At 35.7% G+C, this 15,955-nt stretch overlaps 1 protein-coding gene across 1 annotated transcript; it reads left to right on the top strand.

Annotated features, from left to right (window-relative positions):
* Positions 1-1,356: 1,356 nt before the first annotated feature.
* Positions 1,357-11,958, top strand: slc30a2 (solute carrier family 30 member 2). The gene is made up of 8 exons (XM_072695952.1): positions 1,357-1,436; positions 6,304-6,512; positions 8,209-8,355; positions 8,633-8,786; positions 9,015-9,234; positions 10,652-10,757; positions 11,426-11,560; positions 11,813-11,958. The coding sequence occupies exons 1-8, from the start codon at positions 1,357-1,359 to the stop codon at positions 11,956-11,958; spliced, it is 1,197 nt and encodes a 398-aa protein (XP_072552053.1).
* Positions 11,959-15,955: the final 3,997 nt, after the last annotated feature.

Raw genomic sequence — 15,955 nt, 5'->3', positions numbered from 1 at the left:
CCCCGGAAATGGCTTATGTCTGTTTCAACAAAGAAGTTTACATCCGATGTAGTAAATTGTGTAAGGTCCAGAGAAAAATAATTTTTTTTAGTATTTTGACCACATACTTATTCAGTCCATACACATCTGAAGTAGCCTAAGGCTCTGGTCTAGGCAGCACCTCACTTACCATTTAAAAACTATGTAGCTAGCTAATATTTAGTCCTTTTGACTGTTAATTTTTAAACACACATAGAATTGAATGTTTTTCCAGATGCCTTATTGACCCGCGAAAGCGTTCGAGGCAAATTCCTACGAAAACAAACAGGTTAAACTTTCTTTCAGTTTTCTCACAAAATTGGATTTCATTTTGGGTGCCAGAAGAGCTTGCGTTAGATATACATATGTAACGTCCACGTTTATAAACCTATAGTTATAGTAAAACGCAACAACATTGTTACTGGTAAAATGAACTGGGACTACACATTTAGTCTCTAGTATGACAGGAATGCGATTTAGGCCTTTTAACTTTTTGACTTTTCACTGCCCAACATTTGGAACAGAACTGTCCCACATTAGGAAACGCAGATTGTCTGAGGCGTGTCAACCATTTATATAATGAGTTTGAGCACATCCTGAGGATTTCAGGGCAGTAATTTGGATTCGACGTATTTGCTTAATATCGTAATATATTCCAGAAGTCTGAAATATAAAAAAAGGCCCACATTAGACCAGAGCACCCTGGTCGTATCAACACCGTACAATGTGTTTTTTAATGTCATGGGATACCAGTAATCCAGTCACTGATAGCTGTAGAGGGTCGGGTAGGCTACCCTTAAACCCTGTTTTATGGGAATTCCACTAAAGCTGGCCAATCAGTTATACTAACAGTTGAAGTTCTTAGTAGTGATTACACAATACAGGGCTTTGGGTAAGTGTCCTGAAAGCTGTCTGAGAGACGAGACCTTTTCTGTACGAGATCTTTCAGTAGACGCCGCTCTGCAGGTGACTGAGAGTAATCAGTGTTTTAGTGTGAATGTTCAGGCTGCTCTGCAGTGACTGTCCGTGCTGTGGGGTAATCAAACAGCAGCAGACTGGAGGGGCCGCGTCCTCTGCACGAACCTCTCTCTCTTTCTCGCACTCACACACACTGGACTTAACGCACGGCTTCTACCGCATCCTCGTGTCACAGTTGTAAAAATGGATTGGATAGTTCATAGTTTTGTGGTATAAAACGCGGAACCCTCGTTTTTTTGCATTTACCTTTATTTTATATATATATATAGCTATATATATATATATTTATTTTTTTTTTTGTATTATTATTTTTTTTTAACTCTCTACTGCGCCGAGACTGGTCTTTAGCTGGATAAGGGGATGGACACACCGATGAATTCAGAAAAATCTCATCTCATCAACGAAAAAAACGCCAAAATATACTCCCTAAAACTGAAAAGGTAAATACATGGCCTTTTGTTTCGTGTTAATTTCAAAGGCGTTTGAGTTCACGACCGTTCAAACGATCACAATATCATGAGCAACAGCTAAATATTACAGATTTTCAGTGTTTTTTTTTTGTTTGTTTTAAAAGCAGCAGCAATGATAATGCTGAATGATACATGATAGTACTACTAATAATAATGATAATAATAATCATCATCATAATCATAATATTATTATTAATAATAATTGTTGTTGTTTACATTTGCGTTTTAATGTTTTTCTTTAAACATGTTCCTGAATACAACCAAGGTCTACGGCTTTGTCTGTGTTAGATCCAGGGTGTTCTGTAAAATCAGCCTCCGTCCTTGTTCTAGATAGGCAGGGTGAGAGATGCTGCAGTGCTGTAACAAATAGACGGAGACAATAATTTTAGTTGAGTATATATGTACGTGAGACCATGTTTAGTCCATGAACACACTTTTCAGCTGCTGCGGACGGACCCCAGTGAGGGAAACAGGAGCAGTGCAGTGTACTGCCTTGTGGACCCATTAAACAAGAAGTGTGTAAGACGCCGTGTATGAACGAGCAAATTCATTTCCATGCCTCACTTGATTTTGGACAGCCCTTGACGAAAGGCCCCTGGGAACGAGCATGAGACTAAAAAGCCTGATTAGAGTGGCACGCTCCAATCTGTTTCTTATTTTAGCAGTTGTACTTACATAATATTAAATACAAATCATTTATTTAAAAAGACAACAAAATAGTCTATATATACATTCGTAGAAATTCTTAAATGAACCACAACCATCTGCAGGCATTATCAAACACTGCATTAAACAAAACATGTAAAGAGATTTTCGTTTAAAAGTAGGAGATATAGGCTGGTACTGAAACTGAGATATGACGTTTCTATGTTGAATGAGCATTCAGGACCATGGACAGATCTATATTAAACAACAGTCAGAATAAAAAACTAACAAAGGCGTCATAGATCAGCTCACACTGTGGCACAGATGCCTAAAGATCAGCTGAATGTTGAAAAAGTCTCTCGGATAGAGTGGCTAAAAATCGAATTAAAAATAAAATAATTTTAAATAATGGCTTTAACTAGATCGTTGCCTTCTCCAATGATAAGCTTGACGAATTCAGTAACGCCCAGATTTCATTTTTACTCTTCAGTGGTATTCCTCTGAAATTGCGGTCTAAATGTAATTAAGTAATTTACATATGTAATTAAACAGTTGTGTGGAATCGAACTAAGAGAAACACGGAATGCGTAAAGGAGGCGAACAAAAATGACGGAATGAGGAGTTCATTTGAGCTCTTCAGTAGAATGCATTAGAAAATCTGTCTGCGTGAAGACTGATTACCAGAAAATAAACAATCGTTAAAGACGTTCGTTGTAGTATTTCAAATAGATGTAACTACATTCAGACATGCTCAGACATACAATTGCTTTCTTTGTACCTACAGGCAATGCGCCATAATCTTGGGCTGATAACGATAACTGATACACACGTTGTTGTGAGTGATAATCACAACGCAACAATCATAATTTTAATATTTAAAACCAGAAATGAACCAATGTTTGAACTAGATATATGTCATGTCAGATATATGTTGATGTTAATACTAATATTCGAGGCTATAATTACCTGGATCAGCATTACAGAGACAAAGAAGTCCACAAAGAAATGAAGAAAATTCTGATTCATTCAATAAAAGGGACATGAAATGATTATAATCTAGACATTGCTGGTGCATTTTTTGTAGTGTACATGAAGTGCAGCGAGTGTGATGCTGTTCTACATAAAAACGGGGGGGGGTGGGGTTTAGCCAAATGTAGTGGTTGAGAGAGGAAATATGTTTAAACCTGGGATTTATAAATAAGGGTGCAGAAGATGAAGGTAGGGAGTTCCAGAGGGTGGGATCAGCAACATTAAATGACTTGCCACCTACAGCACATAATGAATCTGGGGACAATTAAAAGACCCAAATAAGAAGACTTAAGTTTGGAAAACTGGGCCTATGGATGAAAAATCGTTGAATTAACACACATAGAACATCCGTAGCTCTTAATTTGACACTGCAGGTCATTGAGTTTTGAAACGTTTGCATCTAGAACCTCAAAAAAAGAAAATCGCCGCTGAGTCTCTTATTTAAGCCAAAATGCTTATGGATGTCCTGCAAGAATAAAACATTCAGTGTTTGACCAGTTATTCTGTTATTCAATTAGACACAGTAACCACACTTGTACAGCATCCTGTGTTCTGAGTTTATGAAGCAGAAACTCTACTGAGAGTGCTGTATCTGATAATGTTCATTGGCTATGTGACAAACCCAGAACTGGGCAAGGAAATAAAGGTAGACTGCAAATGTTTTGCTGTTTTAATCAAATGCTTGCTCCCTCTTTTGCCAATCAATCAAGAAACAGCAATGGACATTTAACATGTAATGTAACTCAAATATATAATTTTGTCTTTCCAGTTTTCAAGCTAAATCATTACATTGTTCAACTTCAACATGAATGAGTTAAACAGCAGCAAGCTGAATAAGGAAACTGCTCCAGCTGTTTTTGCAGCTTACTTTCCATATGAAGATCTTATGGACTGGAGAGCTATGATGTTTTGAAACAATTAACAATGCTTACATGCTACACAAGACTCTTTCGTTTAAAACAATAGCAAAGGCAATGTGGTTTTCCATGTTATACACCCATTTATGTGTCATCATCAAGAGAAAACCAACAACAAAGTGATTCTGAATAGGTGATTAGATTTTTAGCATGTCCAGCTTCTGACCTTTATCTGTAGTTATACTAGTAGTTAATATTTTAATGAAAAACAACTGTAGCTTTTGTATACATTTATTGTGGCTGTGTAGTTTCAGGCCTTTTGCATGTTGAGCTAATTCTTTAGTTTCGTGTTCTAGAAAAAAATATGTAGAGCAATAAAATGGCCTTGCTTGAGAAATAAACGTGAATGGGCCATGCCTGCAGTTTTAGCAAACTGTAAAACCCTGATGCAGTTTTGTTTGTTTAATGATTTAGAAGAATTAGAACACTCAGAAGACCTCAAGCACAGATTTCACACATGGCTGATGGGAAGTCTTGCCTCAGGTCCAACAGTATGGTGGAGATCAGAGCCAATCTGCTGCTAAAATCTGCATCGCAGGCTGAATCGCCTTTTGCTTTATTGTAAACATCTGGACATTTTTATCTTCCACCAGTTTTCTACAAAGAAAAGTGGGTTTAATATAGTAAATGATGCCCAATGTTTGATCAACAGCAGTAAAAGAGATGCAGTGACTTTCTCTTTTATTATACATTTATGCACATTCTTATTTACACAGGGTATAAAGACACAATAGATGTAAGAACCTGGGAACGTTTTTACACATTTTGATTATCAATATGGAACACTGCTTTAGTAATCTTGACATGCAAAAATTCCTGTTGCAGCAAACATAAAAGAGATAAATGAGGCTGTGATATGATTTCTTTATATATTGTGAAATGATTTATACACACACACACACACACACACACACACACACACATATATATATATATATATATATATATATAAACTCGGGGTATACTAGGGTGATTGCATGTTCACCCTAAATATATATATATATATACTCAGGGTACATCATGATGATTGCATGTTCACCCTAATCCATCACATATACTCTCCCCCAGCATGATGTTTTTATGATTAAGTGCAAATGAATAGCAAAGTCACTCTTGCGGGTAACTACGTTACAACTCTATATGTGTGTGAATATGTATTTGTTTTTGTACATTTCCAGGACAAAAACTGCCTGCCTCGATAGAAAACCAGTGTAAAACTTCAATATATATATTTACCATGGTCCAAGCATCTAATTATCTAATTATCCATCTTTTCATATTGTTAAAATAAAGATTTGAATGTCTGTATTTTAAACATGTTAAAAAAAGACAAAGGTTTCAAGGGGTGTTCTTATCAAGATATCTTTTCACATTTCTCTCTCTCTCTCTCTCTCTCTCTATATATATATATATATATATATATATATATATATATATATATATATGAATGTAATGAATCTAGGTTCTGACACTGTATAAAAACAGTGTGTGCATCTGAAGGGGTGGAGTCCTGGTGTGTGGCGCATGTCTGTCCCTGTGGGGTGATTAAACAGACGCTGTGTTCCACCTGGCTGCTTCCTTTCAGGCAGTGAGAGTGAGAGGCGGTTATCTCCTCTGCTCCGAGATTGCGCTTTCCACCCCATTAGCCTCATCATAGTGTCTCTCGCATCACAACACACACATGCAGCAAAGAGTAGGCCCAAACCGCACAGTCAGCAGCTACTGCTTGCACTGATTGAATTTCTCTCTGATATGTGTGTGTTTCGACGTGAGAATGATGTAGTGGGAGGTTTCTCATGAAAACAACCTTTATGGTATAGTATTTTGGGGTCAGAAGTATTAATTTGATAAGCTGAACTGAATGGAAACACACAATTTGCTTTAGATAAGACTAACTGAATGGGCACTGAAAAGTAAAAAATTTTTGTTTTTTATTGCTTCTACTCATTCATATCAATTGGTGTTTAATGTGTGCATACATTTGTGTGTAATAGTATATTACTGTATTGAATAATAATTAGGATTATGTTGTGATCTATTTAAAGACATTCTTTGAGTTAGAATTAATATATATATATATTAGCTTAATACTATCTCAAAGAATGTCTTTAAATAGATCATGACATAATCCTAATTATTATTCAATACAGTATGTATATATATATATATATATATATATATATATATATATATATATATATATATAATCTAAACAATTAATCCCTCACCTTTTCTTTTTTTTTCAGTAAATTTCCAAGTTCTAAAGAAAGCTTTCCAAATCTGCCTTTTGAGAATGGGGATGCTGCTGGGGCCATTGAACTGAAAAGACCCAGTGGAGCTCATTGCCACGGAAACAAAGCAGCCTGCGTAGAGAACCAGGAGGAGCTAGTGGCTAAGAAGAAGCTTTACATTGCTTCCATAGTCTGCCTGGTCTTCATGATTGGAGAGGTCATTGGTGAGAGTGTGGTATATATTTCAAGGATGAATTAAACTACAATTGCTTGCATTGCTAATAATGGATTTAAAGTACCATAGAACACATTTCCTTGCATTTTATAGAGTTCCACCTTTTATGTACCTGGTATGTGTACAGATTTATATGTCATTTTATATGACTACATTCTAACCGTTTTCTAACTATTTTATTGTGTCTTTAATCCGTATTGTTGTCAGAATAAAAATAACAAATTGTGTGCATTATGTTTAGGGCATGATTGTAAGGACCATTATGTACCTCTTTGGCAAAATAGAAGCTCAAAATTTAGTTAAAGCCTAGGCCTAATCTTTGTTTACCTTTGTTTAAAGAAAGATGGATATAAAATTGCTAATGTAAAAGTAATTCTTCATTCACAAAAATAAATAAGGCTTTTACTTTAACATATTGGAAAATGTTGCAGTGCAGTAGTTGTTGGAGCAGTTGTTGCAGTCACCTTAGTGCTAACATTTGGTCATGACTATTAGTTCCAGGGCTTTCTGTTGAGAAAGTTAATGCCAAAATGGATGTGAGTAAAATTAATTAAAGTGAGGCGATGCCTTATTCTCTCCAAATGGAACTCATTCTGTTACAATATACTTTGATATATACTAATTTTAAATTTGTTTTGAGTGTTTGACTACAGTATGACAGTGTTAGAAGGTAAATATGTGTTTGGTAAGGAGTGCATAATCAGAATGGTCACAACAAAGAACATCAAAATTAAGTCAATATTTTTACAAAGAACTCTAGCTCGAGCCTCATAGAGTATGTAAAGGAAACAGAATGGTGCCAGCAAAACAAAAAATCTCAACAAAAATGCAAGACAATATTAATTGTTATTAGTTTCATTCATTTTAATTTATTCTTCATTTTATTTTATTACTACCTAGCTGTACCACCTTGGTTGTTTAGTCTATAGCAAGTAAATCATTTGATTGAATGTAACAAAGAAGAGGAAAATCAGTTTATTGTAAAATAGTGGTTAAGTAGCTAATATGCTAAGCTTTTATGTTGAATAATAATGTTTTAGCTATCACTAACATGTTTATGTGTGACCTTGAAGAACATGTGTTTTTGATAATCTCCTCATAGTTATGTGACCCTTTAGTGTGCGGTGGTCTGATCTGCATTATATTACTCCAAAATGTCCCACCCTAGCCCTGGTGCATGCAAAAAATAAAGGCAATTCAGTGTCAAAATTGCATTGAATTAAGGGAACACCCCAAACAGTGGTGTAATATTAGTTTTCTCATTAACAAGTAAAATAGTACTTCCACACATCATTCTTACCTTTGTGGGTTTCGGAGATCAGGTCATCTTTTATTTGCTTAGCCATTCACAGATAACAAAATTAAATAAAAAAATACAGATGCAAGCTTGGTGATTGTGAGAGTAGCACTGGGCTAATGCAGGTGAGAAAAGAAATATTGAGAAATTCAGAACATCTTTTAAATCATGAGTGAAAAAACTATATTAATGGAGGAATTACATAAATCAATAAAGAACAGAGTTGCTCCCATGTTTTTAATCATTAAATATTAGTTACATATTATAACAGAAAATATTACTGGATACATGTTGGACAGATTATTTAGTATTCAGTAAACAGTTTTCATCCAAGCTCTGGAACAGAGTCCTACTCTACTCTGTATCTGTATGATATACATTTCTGCAGGTGGCTATCTAGCCCACAGCCTGGCCATCATGACTGATGCTGCCCATTTGCTGACTGATTTTGGTAGCATGATGGTCAGTCTCTTCTCTCTGTGGATCTCCTCCCGACCTCCCACCAAGACAATGAATTTTGGCTGGCACAGATCAGGTAAGCACCAGGTCCTGTATTCATTGCACAAGGAGAAAAGCTGGTACTGAACATACTAAAGAAGTACCCTAGTGTTTTTAAACTGATGTTAAATTGTAGCATACGGTCAGTTACCATGGACAATAATTTCTCTGTACATAGAAAAGAAAACCTGTTAACTTAAACTAATCAAATAATATAAAATGGCTGTCAATTAGCAACTAATAAAAGTGTGTTTTTAGTCCTAAGCACTGTGAACAAATTGTAGGTCAGACTGGTCTTATGCTTGTATTCACAGAGATTTTGGGGGCGTTGATATCCATAATGTCTATCTGGATCGTTACTGGGGTGTTGGTGTACCTTGCCATTGAAAGAATTGTGAAGAATGAGTATGAAATTGAGGGTCATGTGATGCTCCTCACCTCAGGTTGTGCTGTTGTGGTCAACATCATGTAAGTGGAAAATTGAAGAGGGCTGGGTTTCTCAAATTCTTCTTACAACAAAGGTGATTTCTAAATTGTCAAGCAAGCATCACATTAAAGTTAACATGATCTAACATGCTTTTGGGAAACTGCAAAGAAAAAATAATGTCACAATAGTGACAAACAAGTCATTTAGGATTTATGCTAAAGAAATGTGATTATTTTAATTGCATTTTTTTGTTTTTCTTTTTCTTGTAGAATGGCATACATTCTCCACCACTCCACAATGTTCCATGGTCATGGCTCAGGTTATCACAAGATTGACGAAAACAGAATTAGCCCTGTGGGCCATGGCCATTCCCACTGCCTTCTTGGTAGCCATGGAAACACCAGTGTCAGAGCAGCATTTATCCATGTCTTGGGCGACCTCTTACAGAGCTTTGGAGTGTTGGTAGCTGCCATCATAATCTACTTTCGGGTAAAAAAGATCATTAAACGTCAAGGAATATAACTATAATATTAAGTATTCACTCAGTTCAAGTTAAGAGACTATAGATCACTGTGTCCTTGTGAGCAGTCTTCATGGACATGTTTTTATAGCACAAACACTGTCATTGTGATGCAATTGCACCAGCACAACACAAATTGTATTTATGTAACAGAAAATGGTCAGTGGGTGCAGGTGTAGGCACAATGTAAATGTATCTTAAATTGGTAACATTCCTCATGCAGGTTAACAACAAAACACCAACTAAGTTTGTTATTGCTGTTGTAGGTGAAATTATTAAACCTACACTGCATATCAAAATGTACAAACTTTCTGCAAACATTCAATTCAAGAACAATTTAAACAGCTTACCACACAACACCAAATGCCAGTTTTAGTGACAACTGCAGTTTCAGAACTTTTTCAACCCCTTCATGACAAGCATCTTAAGTGCTTAGTAGATCACCCTTTTGCTGTTATTATATGAAACAAACATGATGCTTTGCCAGACACCTGCTTCTGGCAGTGTTCATGAGGAATATTAGCCCATTCCTTATGGGCAATGGCCTCCAGTTCACTAATATTTTTGGGTTTGAGTGCTTCAACTGCCTTCTTCAAATCTCACCAAAGATTTTCTGAAGGCATGAAGGCCCACAAAAGGCATGATGTTTTCTCCTAGGATTTCCTAAAGTCCCAGTGCATCACAGCGCCACCAACATTGTTTCACTGAAGGCAAGGTGTTCTTTTCGGCATTCTTAATTCTTCCTCCACAAGACACACGACTGATCCATAGACCTGAAAAGTTCTAGTTTTGTTTCGTCACTTCACAGAACAGTATCCAAAAACATCTGTGTAGTGATAAAACTGGAAAAAATTCATGCCTATGGATCAGCAGTATCAGCATCAGAAAATTCTAGGAGAGAACATCACACCTTGGAGTGAATAAGCTAAAACTGACTTGAACCCCAAAGAAATTCTTTGATCTTTGGTAGGATTTAAAGAAGGTGATTGCAGCAGGCAAACCCAAGAATATTAGTGAACTGGAAGCGATCGCCCATGAGGAATGACCTAAGATTCCTCAGAAATGCTGACAGGAGGGGGTGTCTGGCTATGTATTAAATGTGCTCTACTAAGTACTAAAGATGCTTGTCATGGAAGTTTGATTGATTTATTACAAACAGCTGGAAGTTTGTAAATTTTTCTAATAAACCTCATTTCTAGGTTGAATAATCTCGTCTGCAACTGTATTTCTTGTGTAAATAGAGGGGAGCCTACAACTTTAAAAAAAACTCTTACACAACTGTGTCTCGGGCATCTGTGGTCTAATGTGACATGGCACTATATAAAGAACACCATCTGATTATATTCTCTATATAGCCTCCCTTTCTCTCTGCGGCCTCTGTTGCAGCCTGAATACAAAGTAGCCGACCCCATTTGCACCTTCCTTTTTTCTGTGTTCGTCCTGGGGACCACCATCACCATCCTCAGAGATGTGTTCCGCATTCTAATGGAGGGTAGGTCTGCTACAGTGTAAATGAATACATTTTTAAACCAGACTTGTGTAAGTTGGAGGTTGTTCTGGTTAGAAAATGCAATTGAGTAAAATAAATAGATCCAGGTTGTCACATAAATGGTTGCAGTTACTCTCCTAGGAATTAAACAAGTTGCTCTATACAATAACTAGGCCTGGTTGTTTAGTAACAACTAGTAATAGTAGATTGTTACTTAATAATTTGATCACTTATTCATTCTAAAATTCATTTCTATAACAAAAACAGCATTGGATAATCAGTAGAATCTTACAAATACCAGTAAAAATGGTAAAACTGGACCAATTTAATAGCATGAAATAGCAAACCATACCAAGATAGCCAAAGTTAAGCCAAAGCAGACTTTTTAAACCAGAAATAAAAACGTTTAAAAATGTTTAATAGTTTATTATTCAAGTTAAGCAGGCTACTCTGTGGTATTGCCATGAAACAAAATTGTTGAAGAAATATTGATTGAGATACTTCTGAAATTGTAAGTTAGAGTTAGAAACAGATACTCACAGCTTTTTCCATACACTCTGAAATTGTGTTTCAACTGAATCAACCAGGAACATACAAATAAATGTATTTACAGGAATTAAGCCAACAAATCTTAGCAGCCATAGTCATAAAATCATGTGATTTATCTTCAGGGGCACCCAGAGGCATTGAATTTAACTCTGTGAAGGAGGTGCTACTGTCACTGAAAGCTGTGAAGGCCATGCACAGTCTGCATTTGTGGGCCCTAACTGTTGGCCAGACCTTGGTTTCTGTTCATGTGGCCATTGGTAAGAAAACTTCAATTCAATTTTATTTTAACTGTATGCAAGAGATCTTAAAAACTGGGGAAATCCTAGAATTTAATAGCAGTTTGCATGAAGCTAGTGCTGTAGGATATTAACTTATCTTATTTGTCAGCTATATTAGCCTCAAAGCTGCAGTGCAAATTTTTTATAGTGAATATTTGAGAATGGTAAATGGTCAAATGATTATGTTTGAAATAAGATAATTAGAATAAGATTTTTCGTTTGTCCCTTCAGAGGAAAATGCAGATCCTCAAAATGTCCTAAAGGAAGCCACGGAGCTTCTACAGACAAAGTTCGGCTTCTTCAGCACCACTATTCAGGTAGAGCCCTACTGTGAGGACATGGCCTACTGTACCCTGTGCCAAGATCCTGAGGACTAACGCTACCATGCAAGGCTGCCCTGGGTTACCTGCCATAATTAACTTTTTTGGAGGTTCCATGAGGATATGGAAACACTGTGCAAATTCATCATCGTTCGTCCATTTGCCAATTATTCCATGTCAAACCCTAGGGCTGAACCCTATGAGTGAGCCACAAAGTTGATTATATCATTAATGAAACAGCATTTTACATCATCATTATGCTTATATTATGATTAATGGCGAAAGCCTGCATTAGGGTTTAAAAGTAATTTAGAAATGTTCCATTCTAAAACACAGAGTAAAAATTGTGCAGTGGTAATAGGTGTAAAGTTTTTGGTCCCACTTTACAGTTAGTGTCTTTAATAACTGTATAGTTACACATTAATAAACCATGCAACAACTATGCAACTATTGCACAAACAACAGTTGTTTTATTTACTGTCACAGACAAATTTTAATTGTACACCTAATAATGTTAATACATGTGTATCAACAGGTCTTCAAATGACAATAATCCTAACGACTATCAAGATCCACTTATGTAATTACATTAGTCAAAATGGAAAATGGAAAAAAATAGATCACCAATAGTTATGCTGTTATCTTATGTTAGTATGTAATTATGCTTTCAATTACATGTTTAATTACGCTTTATCTTAATATAAATGATTTATATTAATTAATTAATTAATTAATTATTAATTAATTAATTAATAAATTATTAATTAATTAATTTATAAAAATATATATATTATAAATTGGTTTATGGTAGTTTTTTGGTAGAGTTTTAAATGGTCAAATTACATTTATGAATTATGCTGAGTTTTTAAAAAAAATCAGTATTTATAATATATAAGTAATGAAGTAATGTTCATTGCATCTCCATAGTACATCATACAAGAAAGACTGCACTAAAGTTAAACTTTCCCTAAGTTATACCAGTTACAGATTTTTTCCTGTGCTGTGTCTGCTCTTCCAGATAGTGACACAGTCTGCCAAATTAAACATTGTGCTGGCAAGTGTGTACAATGCCAAAGTTCATGTCAGAGATCTCGATTACAGCATTCTGTGGCATGGTGCAATACCACTTGAAAAAGAAACCTGGTATCCTTAGTAAACAACATTTCTCAGTTTCTATCTAAGCCCAGTTGACCACATGCAAAACTTTTCACCAAGAGGTTGAGAAATGCAAGGGTCTAAGGCTTTGTTTAAGTTGTTCTACAAATCATATTTGTTTCTTAAATTTTAATTTATCAAAGCAAATGTTCAATTTTCAATGGACTGCGTCTTATTCATAGTGTGAGACTGTAGTTGCATTTTCTTTTATAGCCACAGTAGTTGCCAAAGATTACACTTACATTTACATTTATGGCATTTAGCTGACGCTCTTATCCAGAGCGACTTACAAAGTTACTCATATTACAGAGCAAACACATGCTATATTTTACAACAGTGCAGTATTGATGCTAATATGCCCAAAGTGATAATGTTTCTAATATGTGCAACATAGTACAGTAAGCAAACATTATTTGCAAGGATACCATGTTTAATGGTCCAAACAGCAAGTAAGTTAACTATTAATTGCCTTACTAGAAATGTTAGCATGTTTGTGCTAGGGTATGACAGTCAGCATATTACTTAATAACTTAGGTGATGATTATGACCTTTTATTTTTAGTTAAAAACGTATTCATATGTGGTATTATTAAAAATCCATACACTATATTATAAAACAATACACCAATGCTAAATCATATGTTGTCCTGTTGACATAATGCAAATGCTTGCCATATAATTGTTGTGTTTCTAGACTGCTTTAGAATGTGTTGATGAAATGTTGTGGTCTGCACTGTAAAAAAAAAAAATCTTGGCATACAGTATATGTGTACATTTGTTTAAATGAGGCAAAGCACACTTGCATGGGTGCTTTTCCAGCTCTTCTCTTTAAAGCCTAATGAAAACTGCCAGTCACATGATAATATCAAATTAGAGGCACCACAGTCCTTCTGAAATATATTCAATATATTATATATTTTGTCACTTTTGATAAATTATATTTAATAATATAATTGTAAATGTAAATAATTTCACCTATAAAGCCATGAGGAACAAAATGATAAAATGAAAGATGGACCAACACACAAATTAGTATATTTTTGATAATACTTGTGGGTATAATCTACCCCTTGTAGATTATAAGATACTTTAGCTTTTTTTTTTTTTGCATTTTTCCACATTTTGGGGAGCTATACTATATGCACAATGCATATATATGCGCAATGTCATCTTATAGTAGTTAAAAGTGGATGTAGATACAGAAAACAGATTTCACACATCTACGCACAGCTGCTAGAGAGTTCTGTCTCATAAACAACTTGCTTACAGTACATTTAGGTTACATAAACAATTTAATGGACTTTCTTTTAGTTTGTTAATCCATGTATGTTATTGAGGTCATCTCACAATAATGTATGATAAAAAAAAATCAAACCATTTGCTGTCATTTTGCACTACGTCTGCATAATTCTTTAAAATAAGAGTAGTGCTAGAGAGAAAAAGGGAACGTCCTCAAGTTGTTAATATAGGTACAGAAACTCAAATTAATTTAATTGAAACTAACCTACATTACAGAAAAGACTGCAGTTAACCCAGTAAAAAAGGCTTACATTTAGTCAGTTCAAATGAAAGTCTATTCATCAGTTATGTCTCTTTTGATTTCGTGTAATGTGTCTGACTTTGCATTGTACTGTGAAACTGTAAATATTCAGCATAGCTATTTTGTATGTGACAAAATGTGTGAATGTACACATACACTTGCTAACTGTATTGTCCATGTTGTCTATGTACTCTGTGTAAATGTTTCTATCGAAAATGTTTTATCGTATGTTACATGTGATCCGTTACATCAGTAAAACTGGACATTTAACTTTTTGTATGGTGCAATAAAACCATGAATAATTGGCCATGACCCTCTTCGTTGATGCTGTACCTTACAGTATAAATCAGAAATGTGTCAGGCCCTCGTTACCACGCTGTCCTCCGGGGCAATCACAGGTCTCCGCCCACAGGCCCAAATAAGGACTTCCCCCTTGTTTTCATGATTTACGGCTTCTTAAGCCCAGTCCACGGACTGGTAGGTGCCGTGAAGTAGCTCTCTACAGCGTTGTTGTCAGTGTGTTCTGTGGTCTGCTCAGTGGGAAACCGTCAGGTTGCTTACGTCTTGCCTTGCCTTGTTCACCTTGTCTATTGTTCTCTCTTTGTCTACTCTGTTAGCGTTCCTTGTTTTTTCTGCTTCCCTTGCATTTAGTGTAACCCCCTGCTTTCCTGCCTTGTGTTTAGTTCCCCTCCTGTCCGAAGCTCTGCTTCATGTTTTCTTTTGTTTTGCCCCAACCGTTTCGTAACTCATCTTCGCTTTTTGTTCCTGGTCTTACCAAAGCACTGCTTTGTTAGTGCTGAGTTTTAGTTTCTTCGTTTTCCCCGGCCCTGTTTTACACCCAAACTCTGCTTGGGGTTTTCTGTTTACCTTCCCGTCCTGTCCATGTTTATGTCCCTCATTCCCAAGCCCTGTATCCTCCCAGTCCTTGTTTTGTTATTTTGCTCAGTCCTGTTTGGTTTCTCACGTTTGGTTTGGTTCATCTCTCTGTCCTCTAAATTGATGCACCTCGTGTTATCCTGTCTTGGTTATACTCCCTGTTTTGTGTTGATCCTGCCTTCTTTAATAAAGTCTTGCATTGTTCCATCCCTGCAAGTGTTTCTAGTTCCCTTCCATGCTTAGCCAGCATGACAAAAAGAAAAATCTAATTAATTTGCTATGTATTTTTTTTGCTTTGTTTGATACAAAATAAATTGACCACTAAGTGCATCTAATTGTTGTCTTCATGTGTGTTAGATTGGTTGTCACAGTGGCAGAGCATGTCATTTGGTGTATTGCACAGCCTGAGTCATGGGGTTGCGCTCTCAATCCTCTGTGTTGTCTTTTGGCACTGGATGAAAAAATTTATAAATTGGCTGTGATA

This window comes from Salminus brasiliensis, chromosome 1 (assembly GCF_030463535.1).
Source record: "Salminus brasiliensis chromosome 1, fSalBra1.hap2, whole genome shotgun sequence".
In the NCBI taxonomy this organism is placed as follows: Eukaryota; Metazoa; Chordata; class Actinopteri; order Characiformes; family Bryconidae; genus Salminus; species Salminus brasiliensis.
This window is presented reverse-complemented; position numbering and strand designations above follow the sequence as displayed.

Bases quoted from the DNA above. Each gene is read 5' to 3' on its own strand.
- slc30a2 (XM_072695952.1), top strand. From the start codon at position 1,357: ATGGACACACCGATGAATTCAGAAAAATCTCATCTCATCAACGAAAAA. The intron at 8,356-8,632 runs GTAAGCACCAGG...TTGTATTCACAG, and splicing joins TTTTGGCTGGCACAGATCAG to AGATTTTGGGGGCGTTGATA. The intron at 8,787-9,014 runs GTAAGTGGAAAA...TTTTTCTTGTAG, and splicing joins GCTGTTGTGGTCAACATCAT to AATGGCATACATTCTCCACC.